The sequence below is a fragment of the Manis javanica genome, chromosome 2 (assembly GCF_040802235.1).
Source record: "Manis javanica isolate MJ-LG chromosome 2, MJ_LKY, whole genome shotgun sequence".
Classification (NCBI taxonomy): Eukaryota; Metazoa; Chordata; class Mammalia; order Pholidota; family Manidae; genus Manis; species Manis javanica.
The window spans coordinates 67,898,261-67,921,553 of record NC_133157.1 but is presented as its reverse complement, the minus strand read 5'-3'; the positions used below and the strand labels follow the sequence as shown (position 1 = coordinate 67,921,553).

Here is a 23,293-nt window from a genome sequence, read left to right as displayed (position 1 = left end):
TAAGAGGTAACAATTTTCTCTGGTAATTTTATGCTATCATGAAAACAGACTGAAAAAATTAATTGTAAGAGTAAAGTACTAAAAATTTAGTGCCACTAGGTTTTCATAGATAGATCCGTGGAGATCCCTGACTAAAGCTTGTAGACAGCAACTGGTTCTTTAATACTTTCAGTTTCTTTATTTGTAAAATAGGGTCAAGAAAAGTACTTGCTTTATAGAATGAAGGTGAGGATTGAACAGGATAACAAACTTCACAGTGCCTGTCACAGAGGAAGGATATTTTAAGTTCATTACTATAATACATCCTTTAATTCTACAAGCCCAAAGACTGTGTGAACAATCACTGTGCTAGGGTCTAACATCTTACTGGAACTTAAAAATGAGGTGTTTGCTATCCTTATGCCTCAGTTAAGCAGATTATCTGGAGGAGTCATAGGTAAAGTTCTTACGGGGAGAAAAAGGAACTACCTGATTTTATATTCATGTACATAACATACATGCAAAACTGCACACAGTTAAAATGCAAAAATCTCAAATTGTCAAGCTGTGAAGGGAAAAGGGTTTTGTATTATCTTCATTTCTTTCTTCAAAGAAAGATTTATTCGGGAAAATTTCCAGCATATACAAAATTAGAGATAATACTAAAAGAAGCTCAATGTATCATCAACTAGCATTGACTATAATCAATATGTGACCAACCTTATTTTATTTATAATTCCACCTACTCCTCTTTCCCAATTATTCTCAAGCAAATCCCAGCTCATATCTACACTTTTAGTGGTGATTCTATTTCACCTACAATTGTAAGGCATAAACTTACTGCTCAATAAATTAGTAGCAAATTTCCAATATTTTCATACTGAATCATTAGAAGGAAACCACTGGGAATTACACTCTATTTCAGTGGACACACACACACACACACCCTGACCCTAATAGAATCCCACAGTGGTCTTTTCCTTCCTTTGAGCAATTCTGTAGAAAACAATTTATAACTCTAGAATAAATAAAAAATTTACATATACTTTTAGTGTACAATTAAAATTACTTGGCAGGAACATCTCAAATGCAATTTTACCTCATTTTCTGTATGTAGATCAACTTCACCAGCACACTGCATGGAACTAAAAAAATTGCTGAATTTTTCATTAATTTTTTCTACCAGCTCTTTTAAAGGATTAAGCCACCTCTCTTTTACCTGCACATAAAGGCAATATATAAACACAATTTAAGATGAGTGTTACTATATTCTGATATAAAACTTTACATAAAACAAATTTAATACCAATATCAATCTGGTCATAAGAACATACACTGCATTTTTTTCTTAGAAGCATGTAATTTCATTTTGTATTATTCTCCAGTCCCACCATATGACTAATGGTAAGCATATGACAAAAACAGGAGATAAAAATGAAGCAATTACCTGTGAAATGTTTTCCCTGTATTTATCCAGTTCAAATTTCTTTATCTTTAGTTCCTCAGTTATTTGCTCTATCTCTTCTTCTCTTTTTGTGTATTCCTCAACAACCTGGCAGAGAAAAAAATATTTCATATAAATCTACCATAGGATCGAATTACAGGAAATTTTGCAACAATTAAAACATTAAAATGAAAAAGCCAATTGTATTGTACTATATGCAGTTTCTGTTCTTATACTGAAAATCCATTTCTTATCCTTTAAAAAATAGACATTGCAGTATTTCAGGTTAGCCCAACTATTCTTTTTATAAAGAAAAGGCACAGAACACTGTGTTCCTTAGGAAGAGTCTATTTAAAATTCTAATAGATTCAGAATCTGGCATTTAAAGCACATTGTTCCTGCTGTCTAGCTTATTATTACCAAGAGCTCTAGTACAGAGTGGGAGGCAAGTACTGGAGGGAAGTGTGTGTGCGCGCGTGTGCGTGTGTGTTGGGAGGGTGGTGGTGCTTCAGTAGGCAACAGGGAAAGCAGCATACTGTAGGGTTCAGTCCTGTGAAGCAAGAAGCTCTTGATCTTTCTTCAGTTAATAAGGCATCAATTTCATCCAATGTGTTTGGAAGGTCTCGGAAAGCCTAAATGAGAAAAAAATTGTCCACCATTACAGAGAGTACAGTGAAAAATGTCCACTGAAATAATTAAAAGGAAAAGAAAAACAGTCTAAGTAAGCACCTACTATGTGTTCAACAGCATGCTAGCACACAACAAGGAATCAAAGGAGTTAAAACCAGGTATTTTGCCTTCAAAAAGCTTATATTTTAGACTTGTCTTCTATTAGAATACACTTAACAACACTGGATAACATCTTAAGGCAGTTACTGGTGTTCAGTATTAAAACAAGCAGTACATATCATATAGGCTATGGAATTTAGAGAAAGGAAATCAGTTCATGCTAGGGAGCTACAAGAGAGTTAAGAAAATTCTGAGGCTTAGAATTCATCTCTGGGCCTTAAAGCCAACAGCCAGGGAGAAGCAAGGCAGAGGGGAGACAGGAGCTTGGAAAAAAGAATGAGCGCTGCATACCATGGGGGGTGAGGAGCTGTGTCCATTTGGAATGGTGGGTACTTGCTGAATTGGTAGAATGGGTCCAGAATATGTGGGGCATTGAAAGAGAGCAAGAAGTTAGAATTTGATACTGTACTTATGAAGAACTACAAAAGCACCTGAAGGACCCAATTACTTTGATGGCAAAATTCACCTCAGTACTACACCATCTGAGTCCATGCCACAGAGACAAATTGGAGTAGATACCTTCCTAATGAGGGAGACAAGCAGTACAGTTTTGCCAGCACAACCTGCAAAATTCATACACTATACAGTACAAATTGAATCTTCAAACCCTGACAAAAATTCTGCCACATTACATTCATGTCTTAATCTTATGTCTTTTCTTTTTCACCATTTAGAAAGCAGTTTCACTTCTACAGGCCTTCAGATATTAAGTGTGTTTTGCCGAATTTTGACTTGTCCACTGGGCTTCCAACTCATAGGCCCACCACCTCCTCGGTACCTTCACTTGACTTTCTAAGAGGCATCACATTTAAGACAATGAAAAAAATCTTCAGCTCACTCCTTCTCCACCAATTTGGGCAAACCTTTTCCTCCTTTAATCTTTTCTACCTCATTAAGTGGAGAAGTTTAGAGCTTCTCTTACCCTTCATCATTAGTGTGTCCTGCTGCTGTCATGAAAAGATTCCTCAGGTCCGTAAACCTCTCCACTCAGTACTTCGACCCTAACCCACGCCACTGTAATCTCCTGCCTGGTCCAAAGCAATTACCTTCCAGATGGCTTTTTGCTTCCATTTTGAACCCCTACTTTATTCCCCATATAGCAGACGGAGAGCTCTTTTATAAATCAAAGAGAGTCACATCACTCCTATTTAAAATCCTCCAGGGGATTCCACCTCAAAAGACAACCCAAACTCCTATATGATCTGACCCTGCCTACATTATAATTTTTAGCCCCATTGAGATCCCTTGTATTATGAAAAATGCCTCAGGAGCTTTATAAGAGCTGTTTTCTCTGTCTGGAATACTCTTCACTTAAACATTCACCTGATTTATTTTCTTTATTCATCATGTCCACTGAAATACTCATCAAAAATAGCATCTTCTCAAAGGAGCCTTCCCTGACATTCTGTCCTCTTTACCTTGTTTTTCTTCTTCATACCTCTTGCCATCTGACGTTATCTATTTGCTTTTTTTGTTGTTTGTGGCCCACTTTCCAAATTAGACTATAAATTTCGGTAGAGAAGGAAGTATTTATGTGTCTTGTTTAAAGCCTGATACATACCAGGTAATCAATACATTTTATTGAACACATGAATTGTCTTCTAATTTTGTTGCTTTCAAAAACTGTATGACTTATCAAGGACATTATTGTGATACTTTCTGAAAGAAAAAATTAGTATAAATATTGTACCAATATTTATTTTATAACATGACGTATTTTGGAGAAGAAGTCCTAGTATGTTTTTAGGAGCAACAGTTCCCCACTTTGTCTTACAATACCTACTAAATCCCTACTATGAATCCAAAAAAGATCCACTCCCTGTGCTGCTGGGTCTGATATCAAAGAGCAAAATCTTTGAGGATTTGAAAATTACAATCCAAATTAGCTTTTTTTTGGTCCTATTAATATTGTTAGTAGACACTTCATTATCTATTGAAATAGATAAAAAAGTCATACAAATATCAGTCATATAAAAGTTCATTCTCTATTCATTTTCTTATTTTACTTTGACATTACCCTGAGAGAGCAGATATGTAAGGCAAGGTATTATTCCTACTTGTCAGATAATGCTTAAGATCACAGGGCTATATAATTAATTAATGATGGAACTTAGACCAAAGGACAGCATCTCATTTTATGAACTGAGTGACAAAATATAAAGTCTGAATGTAAAATATAAAGGAAAGAAGGAAAGGCTCTTTTCTCCTTTCCTTACCAACAGCTGTTACCCTAAAGATTCACATTCCATGGAACCCTAAACAATCATTCTAATTTCCAGGAAAAAAATTTCATTTTGCCTTTGAATACCACCTCTATTTACTGTTTCGTGTATACCAATTACTGGTATTATTTTTCCATGAAAAATTACACTATACCTCCTGACCCCACCACTCCTTAAATGTAGCTTGGGGAAAAAAGGCTATTATTGGAAGAATGAATGCTGTGACTAATTGTTCAAGGTGATACCAGTGTTTAATAACTTTAGCACTAAGCAAAGACTGGTACCCAAGTTTGAATGATACAAAAACTCCATTAAGCAGAATTACTTTACATATATTACTCAGTTTAAAAATGGGAAAAATCCTGTATTTTTTATGGCACATCATATTAGGCCCATTATCATGCCTAACATACTTTAAAGTTAAAAGTAGTATTTTAGATAGATTAGCTTGTAACATCATATACTTTTTATACTTACTGTCTGATACTCTTGAGGAATGGTCTGCTCTGCATCCAGGTTACATACTTGCTTAGCTCTGTCCATAAGTTCCTTGCACTTTTGCAATAGTATCTGTCTACTTTCATCCAACTCAATGAAATGTTGCTGTTACAAGAAAAAGAAAGATTTTGAAAATTTGTATGCCACTGTTAATTCAGAGGGCTTATTACACCACCTCACTAAATCAAATGAGTTACTGAATTTCAATTGTGATAAGCAAATCCGAAAACCATCTCAAATCATGAGTGCTTTTATTGTAAAGGTTAAATTTCAATTTAAACTTTAAGATGTATCAGCACATCAATATGGCACTTCTCTAATCCATAAGAGTTTTCAAACTTAACTGCCTTTTTCTGAAACAGGTTAACTTAGCTATAAATACTTGTACTCAAATAAAATTTGAAAAATAGTACATAGGCTTCATATCAGAAAACTCAGCACTCAAATGTAAGCAGAATCTCTATAAATAGTGTTGGATAGTTTTCCAAGTGCCTTTCATGTAGTTATCATTTATTCATGGACCTGTTCATTCCTTCACCAAATTACTCAGAACCTATTAAATGTCAGTGTTTTATTATGTATGAACACAGAAAGGCGAATAAAGAGAAAGATACACACAAAATCATCATCATAAAAGAAAGAGCTACTAACTGAAGGCTTATGGGCTAGGTATATCACACACATTATTCCCTTATTTCTCATGATACCCTAATGTCATCCCCATTTTGCACATAAAAAAAAAAGATTGAGAGGAACTAAAGCAACTTGTCCAAGCTCACACATTTAGTTGCAGGCTGTTAGGATTCATATCCAGGCCTGCTTTTAGGACTCATGTTCTCATTACAGCATGATGCCTCTCAGTGGGACAGAGGAAAGCAGAGAGAATACCTGTATGTTGGGGGCAGGGGATGCAGGAAGGTCACAGTGATTACAGAAGCTGCAACAAGTGAATGATCTTAAAAGACAAGTAACAAAGTACTAAACAGAAAGCAACAGAAGGCATTCCCAGGATAGGTGATTACAAATAAGGCATGGAAGCCTCAAAGACCCACCTGTTCAGGGAACAAGAAATCTTAACACTGTTGGAGGAGAAGTAAGGATGTGAAGGATGAGAGTGGTGAGGCAGGCAAGAGCCAGATGGCAAGTTTCATGTGTAACAGCGGAGGCCATCAACAGAAAGGCCTTCTGTGGGGCAAGCACTGTTTAACTGCTATCCTCTATGTTCGTTAGTCTCATACTCATTAGGATCTTAAATGTATTATCTCTTTATTTACATGTGGCTCAGAGATCCTAAGAAACTTGCTAAAGGTTATGGAAACAGCAGGTCAGTAGGTTCCAGAGAAAGGAAACATGTCTAAGTTTGCTCTTAACCATTAAATGTCGAACTTTAGTCTGCACACAAAAATACAAGAGGGGTGGGGTGGGGTAAGACTGTTGAAACAGTATTGATTTGGTTGATACTCCAGCCACATACCAGATCTATCTGAATAAGATCTCTGGGGCCAATACTTGGCATCTGTATTATTATCAAGGTCCTCAGTTGATTTTTATGCACACAATTTTGATAGCAAACTAAACTAAGACAAAAGTAAGAATATATACCCGACTGAACTAAAAATATAAGCAAGCTTTATACTGATCATTTAGCATTATGATTATGGCTTTATTGGATTAATTATTCAGTCTCTACACCTGGAGAGAAATAAAAGAAAGTGTTAAAAGACTCCCAGTCATTCCTACTCTGCTCTTTAGGGGTGTCACACTCAGGTGAATGTAAAACATGGGACAGCTAGATAGCGAGGAAACACTCCTGCAGTCTTCCATTCCTGCTTCCTGCTTCTCTGGACTTAGGTAAAATGAAGGATTAGAACATTATGGGAAAGAAACATGCCTGAATTGCCTATTTGGTGCTCTGGGCTTAGGAGGACAAAACCTCATTCAGTCATTTGCTTCTGCCTGGTGGCCTATGTCTAACAATACCAGAGAAAATGTTCTTTCCATACATACACATTTGTAACATTCCTTCACAAAACTCCTAATCTGCCCACCCCAAACCATTCTTGCTGAGGATTTTTTGGAGGGGGTGGGAGACGAGGAAGAGGAAGAAAGGGAGTAGATGATAACAGAAGATAAAATGTTGTCAAGTCAGTCTGGTGTAAAAGACTTTATTTACATTTCTGCTTAGAGTCTAGCCTTTAACAGTTCCAGACAAAAGAAATATTTCATCTGCTTTAGACATAGGGAGAAAAAGGAAAACTTAAAAACTATCCCCCACCAACATCTCAGAGATTACTTTGTGGATATATAATCTGAAAGAAATTAATAAGTATTATCTTTCCTCCAAAACTCTTTAAGAAGTTCAATTGTCATGAAAGGTGTACAGAAATACCTTGACATTAAGAAAAGCAGCTGTAAAAGAGGGCCCTCTAGTGGCAAAAATCAGAATTGTACACAGAAATTTCTTAACTAAATGTTACATTTAACACAGTATTCCATTTAACAATTTATTAAAATAATAGTCAACAAAATGAAAACCATTTTCTGTATGAAAGGAGCTAAGTTCTAGTAATGAACTTTCACTAAAACACTGGTTGTAAATTATAACATTTCTTCAATTTTCCTTTAATACAACCACTAGCATTAAATTTCATTCCAACATGATTTCAAATTCAAATGCTAACTATAATTTTTAATACATATCAGACAGGGTATGTGTTTTAGAAATATTAAAAGTATTCTTTAATATCAAATTTGAAATTCAGAAGTCAAGTGTCTTGACTTAATACACAAATTATAAATTCTGTTCAATTTATCTAACAGTAAACAATACAGTAAAAGCAGTAATACTATCCACTTATTATCCCCACAAATATGTATCTCATTTAAATAAAATAACTCCTCTCAAACTGTTTGTTTTGGTATGAGAGAGAGGTAAGCAGGTAGATAGAGAGGAATGTTAGATAAAGTACAGAAATCATAAATTTAGTATTAGGATAAATAATTTAAAAACCTCCAGTTCTTACAACTAGTATTAATCCTGTTATAAATTTATACTTTTTAAGGAAACACTTATTCTAGGCAGCACCCAGCACCCTACACGTCTTGACAAGTATTACTGAATATCACAATATGCCTGCAAGTTAGGTAGGCATCAAAATTCCCCCATGGCTGCAGATGACAAAAGGCTTTGGAGTGGTTAGTAAACCTGCCCAACGTGAGAAAGCAACTAAAAGGTGTACCTTCTGTCCAACCCCACATCGGGATGATCCACATGCAGTCACTCACTAACTTACGCTAAAAATATTCCAGAAGTTAGTGACATAATTACCAAACAGAGGCTCACCAACATTTGCCTGTCTCTGGGGATTCTGTAGGTCTATTTGCCTTGCAATAATCTGAGGAAGCATCAAATGCCAAGGTGGTTAGCTACTGCCAAGTCTCCTTGTGGAGACAACCTCAACTCAAGTTGTGTGTCAATCTTTTGTGAACTTGTTTTCAGAACTGGGGTAAAGGACAAAACCAGAAGTGGTAGGAAAGACTCCATGGTGCAACCTGCCATTAGTTCAAAGGGACAAGGAGAAAAGAATTCTCCTTGTTTCAAGTGAAGCAAAAAGAGCAAACAGAAAGAGAAGTGAACTAGCATTCACCTACTCAACTCTATATTCTTTCACTGATTCTTGACTATTTAAAATGTGTGGTTAGTGACTATGTTCAGTCAGCAGCAAACATTTATCAAATGCACAGTGCAAGAAATAAAAGAACCTTACAAAACGGTTGGTAAAAAAATTTATAAAGAGCATTCAATAATTTTCAGATCGGCATATGAAAAAGGGAAACAGAATGGTACAAAATATTACTGAGGAAATAAAAAATACAGTTGGGTACTATCAAGTATGATTAGTGTGGAAAAACCTGTCAAGGGGGTGGTGCTGTGTAGGTGTGTGGCTGAGAACTGAGTGGCTATTATTTCCAGGTGACAAAATCTAGAGGGACAAGCATCTAATCAGAGATTATTTCTCTTGACAGTATAAAGTGGCTGTCCTTATAAAAAATTAATTAGCGACTCAAAGATCGAAACAAAATCTCCTTCCAACAAACTTTCCAACTCTCCAGAGTAGTCTCCAACTCTGCACTAGAAATTTTAATATTTCTGCTACTATTAACAAAAAATGGATCATTAAGAGAATAAATACTGTCAGTTTGACCTATTAGCACATCTACGTGAAAAAGGCTGTTGGAAAAGTATATGTCAGGAATGGGTTAAAAGTTTGGGAGAATGCTTACTCCAAAGCCATTATGATTTTATAACACTTTGTAAACATGACAAAAATCCATAATTTTAAGCTCCTTAACAGTTAAAACTTCAGACACCAGTATCAAATATTGTGTTGTGTGACTGGATTGAAGGTTCCATATAGTATATGCATGATTGGTCAATTTCTTCATGAAATTCTTCTACCATACCATTTCCTAAACTGAACAACCAGGTTCACAGGCTCAATCAATGAAGAACCTTTAGCATGGGTTCTACATTTATTTACCAACAGAACACATGACACGCAGACAACTTCCTCCTATGAAATAAACACTAATGAGGGCTCTCCTCTGGCAGCTAGTTCATATGCTGCCTTCCACCCCGTTGGGGTACTATCTTTAGTTTCTTTTTGCCAGATCCCTTCTACATACTCAGGATGACTGCCACCTCTGCTCTGCTGCATTCCTCTCCTCCTGCCACCTTTTTTTTTTTTTCTTGGAAGAGGATTTTTCATCTTCCAAGCCTTTGGCCTTTGCTCAAAGTGAACTAACCAATCCTAGCATATCAAACCTGTCAGCTCCCTTTAACTAGGTGTATTAGTGCTTGCCTAGTCTAAGATGCTTCTCTGCTATTCTACTCTGATTTAATCTTTTCATTCATCTGAGCAAGCCTATGTCTGTATTTCCTAAAACCCATCATCTAAGGACTCTTTCCACAAAAAGATACTACCACAGTTCACTTTTACACAACAGGTATGTTTCTGAGAAGTGTAAAGGTGAATCATTTACACACCACTGCCAGAGAGCAGTAAACCCTGGGAAAGTAGAATAATTGATGGCAAAGGGTACAAGGGGGCTCCAAGTAGAATAATTGATGGCAAAGGGTACAAGGGGGCAACAAGTATGGTAAAGCATTACATTTGCTAAACAAGAAGAGTGGGCACATGGATGTTACCAGTATTCTCTACTCTTGTATATGTTCACAATTTCATACTCGAAAATACTGGAAAAAAGACTTCAGCAAAACAAATGATAAAATCGTAATTTCTTCCTTCAATTTTTTCAGCTTTGAAGTATAATTGGTGAATAAACAACACATAGTTACAACGTACAACTTGATGAATTTTGACAAATATATACACCAGAGAAACCATCACCAAGATAAACTTATCTGTAACTTTGAACAGCTTTGTACCCCTCTGTAATCCATCCCCCTGTATCCTTCCCAGGCAACCAAATTTACTTCTGTCACTAGACATTCTGCATTTTGTAGAATTTCATGTAAATGGAATCATTTAGTTTTTGGCCTGGCTTCTTTTCACTCAGCATAACTGAGATCCACCAGGTTGTATCAGCAATTCACTCTCTATTTATGGCTGAGTAATGTTCCACTGTGTGGATTTACCATGACTTGTTTACTATTGAGCTGTTGCTGCACATTTGTTTCCAGTTTTTAGTTATTACAAAGAAAGCTGGTACACATTTGTGTACCAGTCTTGCTGGTCATATGCTTTCATTTCTTCTGACAAAATATTAGGAGAGGAATTGGCTAGATTATTTGCAGATGTATGTTTAGCATTTAAGAATGTCTCAAATAGTTTTCCAAAGCGTTTATATACTTTAAATCTCAACCACTAGTGTGAGTTCCAGTTAATTTATCCTTCCACCAGCACTTTGGTATGGTGACATGGAAAATTTTAATCACTCCAGTGGGTCTGTTGGTAGCTCATTTTGAATTTAATTCACACTTCTCTGATTAGTAAGGTTGGACTTCTTTTCATGGGCCTTTTTTTTTTTTGCTGTCTGTATACTTTCATTAGTTAAGAAATCCTTTTTTATACTTTCTTTAGTGAAGAAATCCTTTTCAAGATCTGCTGCCCATTTTTTACTGGGTTGTTTGTCTTCTTTTTATTCAGTTTTAAGAGTTCTTTTTATAGTATTAGGGGTCAGCAAACATTTTCTATCCAGGGCCAGTAAGTAAGTATTTTAGGTTTTGAGGAACACATACAGTGTGTCACATATTCTTCTGTTTCGTTTATTTTAAAGCCTATAAAAATGTAAACCTCTGTCAGGTTTTGTATTTCACAAATATAATCTCTTAGTTTGCAGCCTCTTTTTAGCAGCATCTACTGAAGAGCAAAAGTTAATTTTGCACAAGTACGACTTCTGACTCCTTGTCTGTTATAATTTTTGTTCTGCGTGCTCCAACTTACCAAAACCAAGTTCACAGAACTTGAAAACATATAAGAGTTTTCTTTCATTCCTAGATGCAGAAAAGTTTTTATCATAAAAAAATGCTGAATTTTGTCAAATGTTTCTTTGTACATATTGAGACGATCATCTGGATTTTCTTTAATTGTTAAGATGGACTTACACTGATGAATTTCCAAGCGTTAAATCAATCTTGTACTTCTAGAATAAATTCACTTGGTTAGGATGCATTACTATTTTATATGTTATTGGATTTGATTTGCTAAATTTTCTTATTCTTTATCCTTTACTCTAACATTTTTTTTTACTTTTTATTTTTTTATTAAGGTATCATTGATATACACTCTTATGAAGGTTTCACAAGAAAAATATGGTAATTACATTCACCCTTATTATCGAGGGCACCCCCCATGCCCCATTGTAGTCACTGTCCATCAGTGTACTAAGATGCCACAGAGTCCCTATTTCTCTTCTCTGAGCTACACTGTCTTCCCCGCATGACCCCCCACACACCATGTGCACCAATCATGATACCCCACAATTCCCTTCTCCCTCCATCCCCACGCTCTCTCCGCTTTAGTTATTAGTCCCTTCTTGTAGTCTGTGAGTCTGTTGCTATTTTGTTCCTTTAGTTTTGCTTCGTTGTTATACTCCACAAATAAGGGAAATCATTTGGTATTTGTCTTTCTCTGCCTGGTTTATTTCACTGAGCATAATACCCTCTAGCTCCATCCATGTTGTTGCAAATGGTAGGATTTGTTTCTTTCTTATGGCTGAATAGTGTTCCAGTGTGTATATATACCACATCTTCTTTATCCATTCACCTACTGAGGGGTTACTTCCGTATCTTGGCTATTATAAATAGTGCTGTGATAAACATAGGGCTACATATGTCTTTTTGAATCTGAGAAGTTGTATTCTTTGGGTAAATTCCTAGAAGTGGAGCTCCTGGGTGAAATGGTATTTCTATTTGTAGTTTTTTGAGGAACCTCCATATTGCTTTCCACAATGGTTGAACTATTTTACATTCCCACCAGCAGTGTAGGAGGGTTCCCCTTTCTCCGCATCCTCGCCAGCATTTCTTGTTCCTAGTCTTGTTGATGTTGGCCATCCTAATTGGTGTGAGGTGATATCTTGATGTGGTTTTAATTTACATTTCCCTGATAGTTAGCAATATGGAGCATCTTTTCATGTGCCTGTTGGCCACCTGAATTCCCTCTTTGGAGAAGGGTCTGTTCATATCCTCTGCCCATTTTTAAAAAGGGTTATATGCGTTTTGGGTGTTGAGGCGTGTGAGTTCTTTATATATTTTGGATGTTAACTCCTTGCTGAATATGTCATTTACAAATACATTCTCCCATACTGTAGGATGCCTTTCTGTTCCACTGGTGGTGTCCTTTGCTGTATAGAAAAGAAGCTTTCTAGCATGATGTAGTCCCATTTGTTCATTTTTTATTTTGTTTCCCTTGCCTGATAAGGTGCGTTCAGGAAAAAGTTGCTCATGTTTATATTCAAGAGATTTTTGCCTATCTTTTTTTCTAAGGGTTTATGGTTTTATGACACAAAGGTCTTTGATCCATTTTGAGTTTACTTCTGTGTATGGGGTTACACAATAATCCAGTTTCATTCTCTTGCATGTAGCTGTCCAGTTTTGACAACACCAGTTGTTAAAGAGGCTGTCATTTCCCCATTACATATCCATGGCTCCTTTATCGTATATTTATTGACCATATATGCTTGGGTTTATATCTGGGCTCTCCAGTCTGTTCCATTGATCTATGCGTGTGTTCTTGCGCCAGTACCAAAATGTCTTGATTACTGTGGCTTTGTAGTAGAGCTTGAAGTTGGGGAGCGCAATGCAGCCATTTTTACTCTTCTTTCTCAGAATTGCTTTGGCTATTTGGGGTCTTCTATGGTTCCATATGAATTTTAGAACTATTTGCTCTAGTTCAGTGAAAAAATGCTGTTGGTATCTTCATAGGGATTCAACTGAATCTGTAGATTGCTTTAGGCAGAATGGCCATTTTGACAATATTAATTGTTCCTATCCATGAGCACAGGATTTGTTTCCATTTATTGGTATCTTCTTTAATTTCTCTCATGAGTGTCTTGTAGTTTTCAGAGTAGTATAGGTCTTTCACTTCCTTGGCTAAGTTTATTCCTAGCTATTTTATTCTTTTTGATGCAATTGCAAATACAATTTTTTTCCTGATTTCTCTTTCTGCTAGTTCATTGTTAGTGTATAGGAAAGCCACAGATTTCTGTGTATTAATTTTGTATCCTTCAACTTTGCTGCAATCAGATATTAGATCTAATAGTTTTGGAGTGAATTCTTTAGGTTTTTTTATGTACAATATCATGTCATCTGCAAAGATTGACAGTTTAACTTCTTCCTTGCCAATCTGGATGCCTTTTATTTCTTTGTGTTGTCTGATTGCTGTGGCTAGGACCTCCAGAACTACATTGAATAAAAGTGGGGAGAATGGGCATCCCTGTCTTGTTCCCAATCTTAAAGGAAAGGCTTTCGGCTTCTCACTGTTAAGTATCATGCTGGGTGTGGGTTTGTCATATATGGCCTTTATTATGGTGAAGTCCTTGCCCTGTATACCCATTTTGTTGAGAGTTTTTATCATGAATGGATGTTAAATTTTGTCAAATGTTTTTTCAGCATCTATGGAGATGATCATGTGGTTTTTGTCCTCCTTTTTATTGATGAATTTTCTAATATTGTACCATCCTTGCATCCCGGGAGTAAATCCTTCTTGATCATGATGGATGATCTTTTTGATGTATTTTTGAATTCAGCTTGCTAATATTTTGTTGAATATTTTTGCATCTATGTTCATCAAGTATACTGGTCTATAATTTTCTTTTCATGTGGGGTCTTTGCCTGATTTTGGTATTAGAGTGACGCTAGCCTTGTAGAATGTGTTTGAGAGTATTCCCTCCTCTTAGGAAAACTTTAAGGAGGATGGGTAATAGGTCTTCACTAAATGTTTTGATAAAATTTAGCAGTGGAACCATCTGGTCCAGGAATTTTGTTCTTAGGTAGGGTTTTGATTACCAATTCAATTTCCTTGCTGATTCTTGGTCTATTTAGATTTTCTGTATGTTCCTTAGTCAATCTTGGAAGGTTGTATTTTTCTAAAAAGTTGTCCATTTCTTCTAGTTTACCCAGTTTCTTAGCATATAATTTTTCATAGTATTCTCTCATAATTCTCTCTATTTCTGTGGTGTCTGTAGTGATTTTTCCTTTCTCATTTCTGATTCTGTTTATGTGTGTAGACTCTTTTTTTCTTGATAAGTCTGGCTAGGGGTTTATCTATTTTGTTTATTTTCTCAAAGAACCAGCTCCTGCACTGTGGAGGTGGTTTGTGGGAGGTAAATTCTCTCAGCTTTTGATTATCTGGAAATTCTTTAATCCCTCCTTCAAATTTAAATGATAATCTTGCTGGATAAAGTAATCTTGGTTCCAGGCCCTTCTGCTTCATTGCATTAAGTACATCATGCCACTCCCTTCTGATCTGTAAGGTTTCTGCTGAGAAGTCTGATGATAGCCTGATGGGCTTTCCTTTGCATGTGATCTTTTTTCTCTCTCTAGCTGTTTTTTAATAGTCTGTCCTTATCCTTGATCTTTGCTATTTAAATTATATATGTCTTGGTGTTGTCTTCCTTGGGTCCCTTGTGTTGGGATATCTGTGCACTTCCGTGGCCTGAGATACTATCTCCTTCCCCAGATTGGGGAAGTTTTCAGCAATTACCTCCTGAAAGACACTTTCTGTCCCTTTTTCTCTCTTCTTCTGGTACTCCTACAATGCGAATATTGTTCTGTTTGGATTGGTCACACTGTACTCTAAATACTTTTTCATTCTTAGAAATCCTTTTTTCTCTCTGTGCCTCAGCTCCTTTGTATTTCTCTTCCCTAATTTCTATTCCATTTACTGTCTCTTCTACTATACCTAATCTGCTTTTAAATCCCTCCACTGTATGTTTCATTTCAGATATGGAATTTCTTAATGATTGAATCTCCATCCTAAATTCGTCCCTGAGTGCTTGAATATTTATCTGTACTTCCATGAGAATGATATGATTTTTATTTTGAATTCTCTTTCAGGAAGATTGGTGAGTTCAGTTTCGTTTGGACCTTTTTCTGGTGTTTGTGAGATTTTGGTGTGAACCAAGTTCCTTTGATGTTTCATATTTGTATGTGGTGCCCTCTAGTGCCTAGAAGCTCTAATCTCTGGAGCTGCTCAGCCCCTGGAGAAGCATCAGGGGGTCACAAGGGAGTGGCGCTGGTGCCTGGGGGGAGGAAAGAGCTGTTTCCTGCTTCCTGGCTGCTATGCCTATCTCCACTGTCAGAACCAGTGTGCCAAGCACACAGGTGTAAGCTTCTGTGCTTTGCGTCTGTAGCTGCCATAGGTGGGTCCTCCCTCTGGCTGCCCTGATTTCAGGTCAGGGACTGCTGGTTTGCAAGCCAGTGCCGGCAGGCCAGGAGGAAGACACAGCAGGCTGTGTGTGTATCACATTGGGGGTCCTCAGAGGTGAGTAGCCAGCCAGGGGGATGGAGTGCCTGAAGTTCCTGAAAGTTTCCAACCTGCTGAGCAGAGTGTGCCTAACCTTGTCCACTCCATCCCTTCTCCCATGCAGCAAGCTCTGTGCAAACCCTGCCCCTTGAGCAGCCCTCTCACTGCTAGCAAGGCTGTTAGACTGCCTGCCTTTCATTTGTCCCAGAGCAGCTGGATGTGGATCCCGTTCCTCCCCAAATGGCTGGAATCTCAGTCTCTCCAAGTGTTCTGCCTGTCTTAGCTTTCCAACACCACTAATCTCCACAGCACCATGCAATGTAGGTTTGTGCTCCCAAAGCAGATCTCCAGGGCTGGGTGTTCAGTAGTCCCAGGCTTCCACCCCATCCCTGCTCTGTTTCTCTTCCTCCCACCAGTGAGCTGAGGTGGGGGAGGGGCTTGGGTCCCGCCAGATCAAGGCTTTGGTACGTTACCCTGTTTCATGAGGTCTGCTCTGTTCTCCAGGTGTATGCAGTCTGGTGCAGCCTTCTTTCCTGTTGCTCTTTAAGGATTAGTTGTATTAACTATATTTTCTTATATGTGGTTTTGGGAGGAGTTGTCTGTCTCACCATTCATGCCGCCATCTTGAATCCATTTCTCTAACATTTTGAATTCCTTTGAATTTTTGCATCTGTGTTCATGAGAGATAGTGGTCTGTAGTTTTGTTTACTTGTCTTTGTCTGATTTTGATAAGAATACTGGCCTCACACACTGTGCCCAGAAGTATTTCCCTTGTCTTTAACTTTTGAAGACTTTAGGTGGAACTGGTATTAATCCTCCCTTTGAAAGGTTGGTAGAACTCATCAGTGAAGCCTCAGGAACTGGAGTTTTTATCATTGGAAAGTTTTTGACCACAAATTTAATTTCTTTAGTAAATACAGAGGTATTTTACTCAGCTGTTTCTTCTAACTTTGGATGGTCAGTGTGACAATACACTGTAGTACACCAGTGGAGAAACCGTCAAACTCTGTGATACTTGTTGTCTTGTTATTCTAGTGGCTCTATTTTTGGGAAAGGATCTGGAAGACTGAGAAACTATGCCACTGTCACTGTTACTACCATTTTGTTGCCAGTTCTTTGGGATTTATATTAACTTAGTTCAGCACATTTCTCCTTGTGAGCACTATTTCAATACTCACCACTTCACAGACAGATATTAACACATGGTTTACTCCCCAAGATTCTGTAGCAAGACTTCTCTTAGTGTTGCTTAAAACTTGCAGCTTATGGGATCAACCGGCAGTACAAGCTACTAGTTGCTATTTCATAATGGCAATGGCTATATTTACAGAGATTAAGAGAGCACAGGAAACTCTGGTTTTTCAGATGACTACATCAGACACCGTAGTATCTCTTTAGATTATCACCACCCTTTGCCCCACAGCGCAAAGTGTTTCAAATATTGCTTCCTCATCAGCAAGATGCATTAAATTCATAAACTAAAGAGTACATGACAAACTGCACATTTCAAGTGATGACATGTGTATGTTTTCAAACTGGTCTGAGGCTAGAACCCCAAAATGAAAGCAAAAGTCTTACCTCAGTGACACGTAACTGTGATGAGGCAGCCATATAATCTGATTCCAATTTGTTCTTCTCAGATATCACTGTAGTATTTTGAAGAATTAAATCTACCTTTTGTATATGCAGAGAAGTACAGATCTAGGAACAAAAACCCCTAAGAGTTCAATTTGTTTTACAACTAATAATAATGAGTTTTATAAAAATATTATAAACCATGAACTATCTTTCAAGAGAATTAAGTTTTCTTGTGTATTTAACTGGATAAAATCTGAAATAATTTAGCTTAATAAAGGCTTGTAACTAATTTATTGACCTAAAATGAGAAACATCAAACAGAGCAAGCAAAAATTATCAATAAAAATTTCTTGCTAAGGTTTTACTATCGGCTTTAAAAAATGAGTAATAAGAAAATGCCTTACCTTTAAAAGGTTTGTTAGTTCAGTAACAAGTTTTGCTTTCTGAACATTTATTTCTTTGATTTTGGTACTTGCTTTTCGCTCTTCCTCTTCAAGGTTGCAAGTATCTTGTTCCATCAGCTTTAAACTGTATGAAACACATAATAGTGCAGAAATCAGAGTTAACACAAGGACGGTACCCAAATGCTCAGGTCCCCTCCTGTTCTATGGGCTACTTGGCAGTGCTACTGCTAGCTTCTTGATTAAACATTTTATACAACTACTCAGGATCAAAAAGTATTTCTCAACACATATTATGTGCTCAGCATAGTCTAGATAATGGTAGTGCTAATGCCATAGGATCTGGATGATGGATCTGAATTTCCTCCTTGTCATGAATGTAAACTGGAAGTGATTAACAGTACTTTAACCAAGGTGTGATGGAATTACTAGAAAGGTAAAATGTAACACACTCAAGTATAGTGCCTGCCCCTCAATGATTGATAAATATTATTTATTATTAGTCATTAATATTGTTTATAAACACAGTCCCTTCCCTTAAGGAGCTTAACTAGGGAGATTTGATTAATGGGTAAAAAAAAAAAAACAAAAAGACAATAAAATAATCTGAGAATACTTTGTTCTTTCAGATGAAGAAATCAAGGCTCAGAAGTTAATAAGATCACAAGTATTACGTAGTAAGATGTGTTTGATAGCAAATTCTAACTTCTACCATATTGCCTCTGGGATAAAAGTAAGAACACAGAATAAACATGTTCAGTGGATGCTGGGGAGAGTGGTGTGAATGGCAGAAGGAGGAGTGCTGTGGATGCTAGGATGTAAGTTGGAATTGGGCAGAGTGAAAAGAGTAATCAAAAACCTGAAAGTCAATCTAGGGGAGTGTAGTATTTAATTAAATTTTGGGTAGTAATAGTAGAAAGCTACAACAGATATTCTTGAATGGGGTAGAAACATGAAAAGAAGATAAAGTATTCTGGATGCTTTGAATGGAGAGGGGACTAGTCAGGAAGAGACCACTAACCAGGTCTCTACCACAGTATTCCAAAGCAAGTAACTACAAGTATGAGATAGGCAGGTAATGAGTGCAAAAGGTCATTTCACTACAAAAATTGTTACTTTATGAATAGAAAGTTTAGTTTTAGGTAACAGGGTCATACAGCAGTCAGACAGTACAGGTTAAGTGTCTTGTAGATGACTGAAGATAGGAAAGAACAAAAGATTAAGGTTGAAAAAATTGCTTGAAGTTGAAAAAAATTCTTTGCAACTAAACAGACTAATAATTGCTAATAATAACTAATAGTGCTTTAAGCAACCAGTGTACATTATTTTTTTTAAATAAAAGCTAATGGACAATTGACTTTAAAAAAAAGCAACAGTAAAGAACAGATTTTCTTAATGCATTTCCAAATGTTTTAATTTGAAATGTATCTAGAAATATATACATTAGACCAAGCAAGGTGAACTTATACCTCACTCAAGGCAATGAGCAGTTATTTACTAAAGATTATGCCATTAACAGCTATATCTTCACTTTAAAGGAAAGAAGTGTAAAAAGAACAATTATAACAGAAAGGTCTGAGCTGTGTTATGGTAGGACATGGGAAAAACCTTGAAACTGGAAGCCATGTTCCTTTCCCCTAGACTGAACACTCCAATAGCTTTACATACTCCAGTTTTGGTAAAATACCAAAATTCAAAATAGAACTTATAATCCATTCTGAGAATGGTTTCCTGGGTGCTCACAGTAAGCTTGCAGTTTTCCTTTAGGAAAAGGCTTTTGAGACTATTCACATTTTGCATGGCGTTCTGTGGAATATGTGGCCATTAAGGCCAAGATAACATAATCCTAATTGTAACATGGGAGATTTCAACTGAAGGAATGAGATAAACCCTGAGGTTAAACTCTATTATTCTTTCAGAACTGATGAGAAAACAGACTAGTTTGATAATCTCACTGCCTATACCTTCCCCTCCCCTCTCCCAGCATTCCAGATTCAATGGACCTATTATTCTGGATATTCATCCAGGTCCACAGTTCTCAGTGTGGTCCACAGAAACCATTTCAGGGTGTCCATGAACTATTCTAAGGGTTGTAACAGGCATTTGGTCTTCCTGCTGTGTTGACATTTGCATGGATAGTGCAAGAGCAATGATGAGTACAATGCCACCACCTCTAGAGGAGTCAAGGCAGCGGCATCGAAGTGCACTCAGTTGATAGACTCTTCCCTGCCATGCACTCAAATTCCCAAAATGCCAAGTCACTTAAGAATGTCCTTGATAACAGTAAAGAGTAATTTTATTAAATCTCAAATACTGAGTGAATGTCTTTTTAAAATTTTTTATTGACGTATAATTGACATAGAGCATTAGTTTCAGGTGTACAACATGATTCAGTATTCATATAAACTGCAAAATGATTATGACAATAACTCTAATTAAAATTTGTCACCATACACTTAACAATATATTTTTCTTGTAATGAGAACTTTTAAGATCTACTCTCTTGGCAACTTTCAGTTATGCCATACAGTATTATTAACTATAGTCACTAGGCTATACATTACATCCCCATGACTTATTTTGTAACCAGAAGTTTATACCTCCTGATCCCTTTAACCCATCCCACAAACTCCTGTCCCCTGAAAACCAATAGTCTGTTCTCTCTATCTACAAATTTTCTTTTGATTTTTATATTCCACATGTAAGTGAAATCATGGAGTATTTGTCTTTCCCTGTCAGTCTTATTTCACTTAGCATAATGCCCTCAAGTTCTGTCCATATTGTCACTAATGGCAAGATTTCATTCTTTTCATAGCTGAGTAGTATTCTGTGTGTGTGTGTGTATGTGTGTGTGTGTGTGTGTGTGTACACACCACATCTTCTTTATCCATTCACCCATTGATGGACACTTAGGTTGTTTTTATACCTTGCCTATTATAAATAACATGGCCTTGAATATTGGGTATCTTTTTGAATTGGTGTTTTATCTTCGGAAAAATATCTGGAATGGAATTGCTGGACCATGTGGTAGTTCAATTTTTAATTTTTGAGGAACCTCCATACTGTTTTCCATAGTGGCTGCACCAATTTACATTTCCACCAACACTGCACAAAGGGTTCCCTTTTCTCCACATCCTAACCAATACTTGTTATCCCTTGTCCTTTTGATAATAGCATTCTGACAGGCATGTGGCTGTGATTTGTATTTCCTGATGATTAATCATGTTGAGCATCTTTTCATCTATCTGTTGGTCATGTGTATGTCTACTTTGGAAAAATGTCTATTCAGATCCTCTGTCCATTTTTTAATGACATTATTTTTTGCTATTGAGTTGTAGGAGTTCTTTAAATGTTTTGGATACTAATACCTTATCTGATACATGATTTACAAATATTTTCTCTCATTCAGTAGGTTGCCTTTTCATTTTCTTGATAGTGTCCTTTGCTGTGCAGAAGCTTATTGGTTTGATACTGTCCCATTTACTTATTTTTTGCTTTTGTGGCATTGCCTTTGGAATCAGACTTTTGAAAAAACTGCCAAGATTGATGTCAAGGAATTTACTGCTTGTTTTTCCCCCCTTAGGAGTTGCATGATTTCTGATCTTACATTCAAATTTTTAAACCATTTTACTTTCTGTGCATGATGTATAGTAGTGGTTCATTTTCATTCTTGTGCATGTGGCTTTCCAGTTTTCCCAACACCATTTATTGAAGAAACTGTCCTTTCCCCATTGTACATTCTTGCTTACTCTGTTCTAAATTAATTGAACATATATGCATGGGTTTATTTCTGGGCTCTCTATTCTTTTTCATTCATCTGTGTGTCTTTTTATGCCAATACCAAACTGTTTTGATTGCTACAGTTTAGTAATATAGTTTGAAATCTGGTGGGAGTGTGATGCTGTAAGCTTTGTTCTAACTTTTCAAGATTACTTTGGCTATCTGGTATCTTTTGTGGTTCTATGCAAACTTTAGAACTTTGCTCTAATTCTGTGAAAAATGCCAATGGAATTTTCATAGAAATTGCATTGAATCTGTAAATTGCTTTGGGTAATTTTGGCATTTTAACAATATTAATTCTTCCAATCCATAAGCATGAAATACCTTTTTAGGTACTTGTGTCATCTTATTTCTTTCATCAATGTCTTAGAGTTTTCAGCATATAGGTCTTTTACTTCCTTGGTTAAATTTTTTCCTAGATATCTTATTCTTTTTGATGCAATTGCAAATGGAAATGTTTTCTTAAACTCTCTGATAGTTCATTTGTTAGTGATTAAAACTGCAACAGGTGTTTGCATACTAATTTTGTTTCTTGCAACCTAACTGAATAAAGATTTTTGGTGGAGTCTTCAGGATTTTCTACATATAAAATCATGTCCATAAATAGTGGAAGTTTTACCTCTTCCTTTCCAATTTAGATGCCTGTTCTCTTTGCTGCCTAATTCCTCTGGCAAAAGGTATGTTAATAAAAGTGGTGAGTGGATATCCTGATCTTAAGTGAAACAGTTTCAGCTTTTCAGCATCAAGTATGACAGCTATCTGTGGGCTTGTCATATACAGTCTTTAATATACTGAGATATGCTCTTGTCTATACCCATCTTGTTGGAGTGTTTTTTTATAAATGTTCAATTTTCTCAAAGGCTTTTTCTGCATCTATATAGATGACCATATGATTTTTTCCTTCATTTTGTTAGTATATTATATTACATTGATTGCTTTGATATTGAGCAATTCTTATATAGCTGGAATAAATCACACTGGATTGTGGTGTATGATCCTTTCAATGTATTGCTAATATTTTCCTGAAGATTTTTGCATGTATTCTTCAGGGATGTTGGCCTGCAATTTATTTGTAGTGTCCTTGTCTGGTTTTGACATCAAGGTAATTCTGGCCATGTAAAATGATTTTGGGAGTGTTCCTTCCTTTTCAGCTTTTGAATGAGAAAGATAAGCATCACATCTTCTTTGAATGTTTGATAAAATTCACCAATGAAGCCACGTAGTCCTGAGTTTTTGCTTGTTGGGAGGTGTTTCTTTACTGATTCAATCTCCTTACTATTAATTGATTTGTTCAGATTTTCTATTCATGATTCATTCTGGGTAAATAGTATGTTTCTAAGAATTACCCACTTCTTTCAGGTTGCTGAATTTTTTGTGGTGTAACTGTTTATAGCAGTCTCTAATAATCCTTTGTATTTCTCTGCTATTTAGCTGTTCAGCTCTCCTCTTAATATGATTTTAATTATTTGAGCTCTGTTCTTAGACTAGCTAAGGCTTTGACAAATTTATCTTTTTGAAGTACAACTCTTACTTTTACTATTTCCTTTGGCCTTTGCTCTTTTTCTAATTCCTTTAGGTACAAGGCTAGATTGTTTGAGATTTTTATTAAGGCAG

General features: G+C 36.4%; 1 protein-coding gene across 5 annotated transcripts in view; it reads right to left on the bottom strand.

Annotated features, from left to right (window-relative positions):
• The window catches only part of SMC5 (structural maintenance of chromosomes 5), a 107,208-nt gene that overhangs the window by 3,787 nt on the left and 80,128 nt on the right, over window positions 1-23,293 (bottom strand). For 2 of the 5 annotated variants that reach the window (XM_073228638.1, XM_073228637.1), the window contains exons 16-23: window positions 17,903-18,026; window positions 17,499-17,621; window positions 4,912-5,037; window positions 2,679-2,735; window positions 2,504-2,548; window positions 1,960-2,055; window positions 1,427-1,531; window positions 1,079-1,198 (exon numbers count right to left, since the gene is read on the bottom strand). In XM_073228638.1, the coding sequence (XP_073084739.1) occupies window positions 1,079-1,198; window positions 1,427-1,531; window positions 1,960-2,055; window positions 2,504-2,548; window positions 2,679-2,735; window positions 4,912-5,037; window positions 17,499-17,621; window positions 17,903-18,026 (796 nt within the window). Of the gene's footprint in view, window positions 1-207; window positions 261-1,078; window positions 1,199-1,426; window positions 1,532-1,959; window positions 2,056-2,503; window positions 2,549-2,678; window positions 2,736-4,911; window positions 5,038-17,498; window positions 17,622-17,902; window positions 18,027-23,293 lie in introns of all 5 variants that reach the window. The other 3 variants (XM_073228639.1, XM_017651264.3, XM_073228636.1) reach the window with 3 other exon arrangements.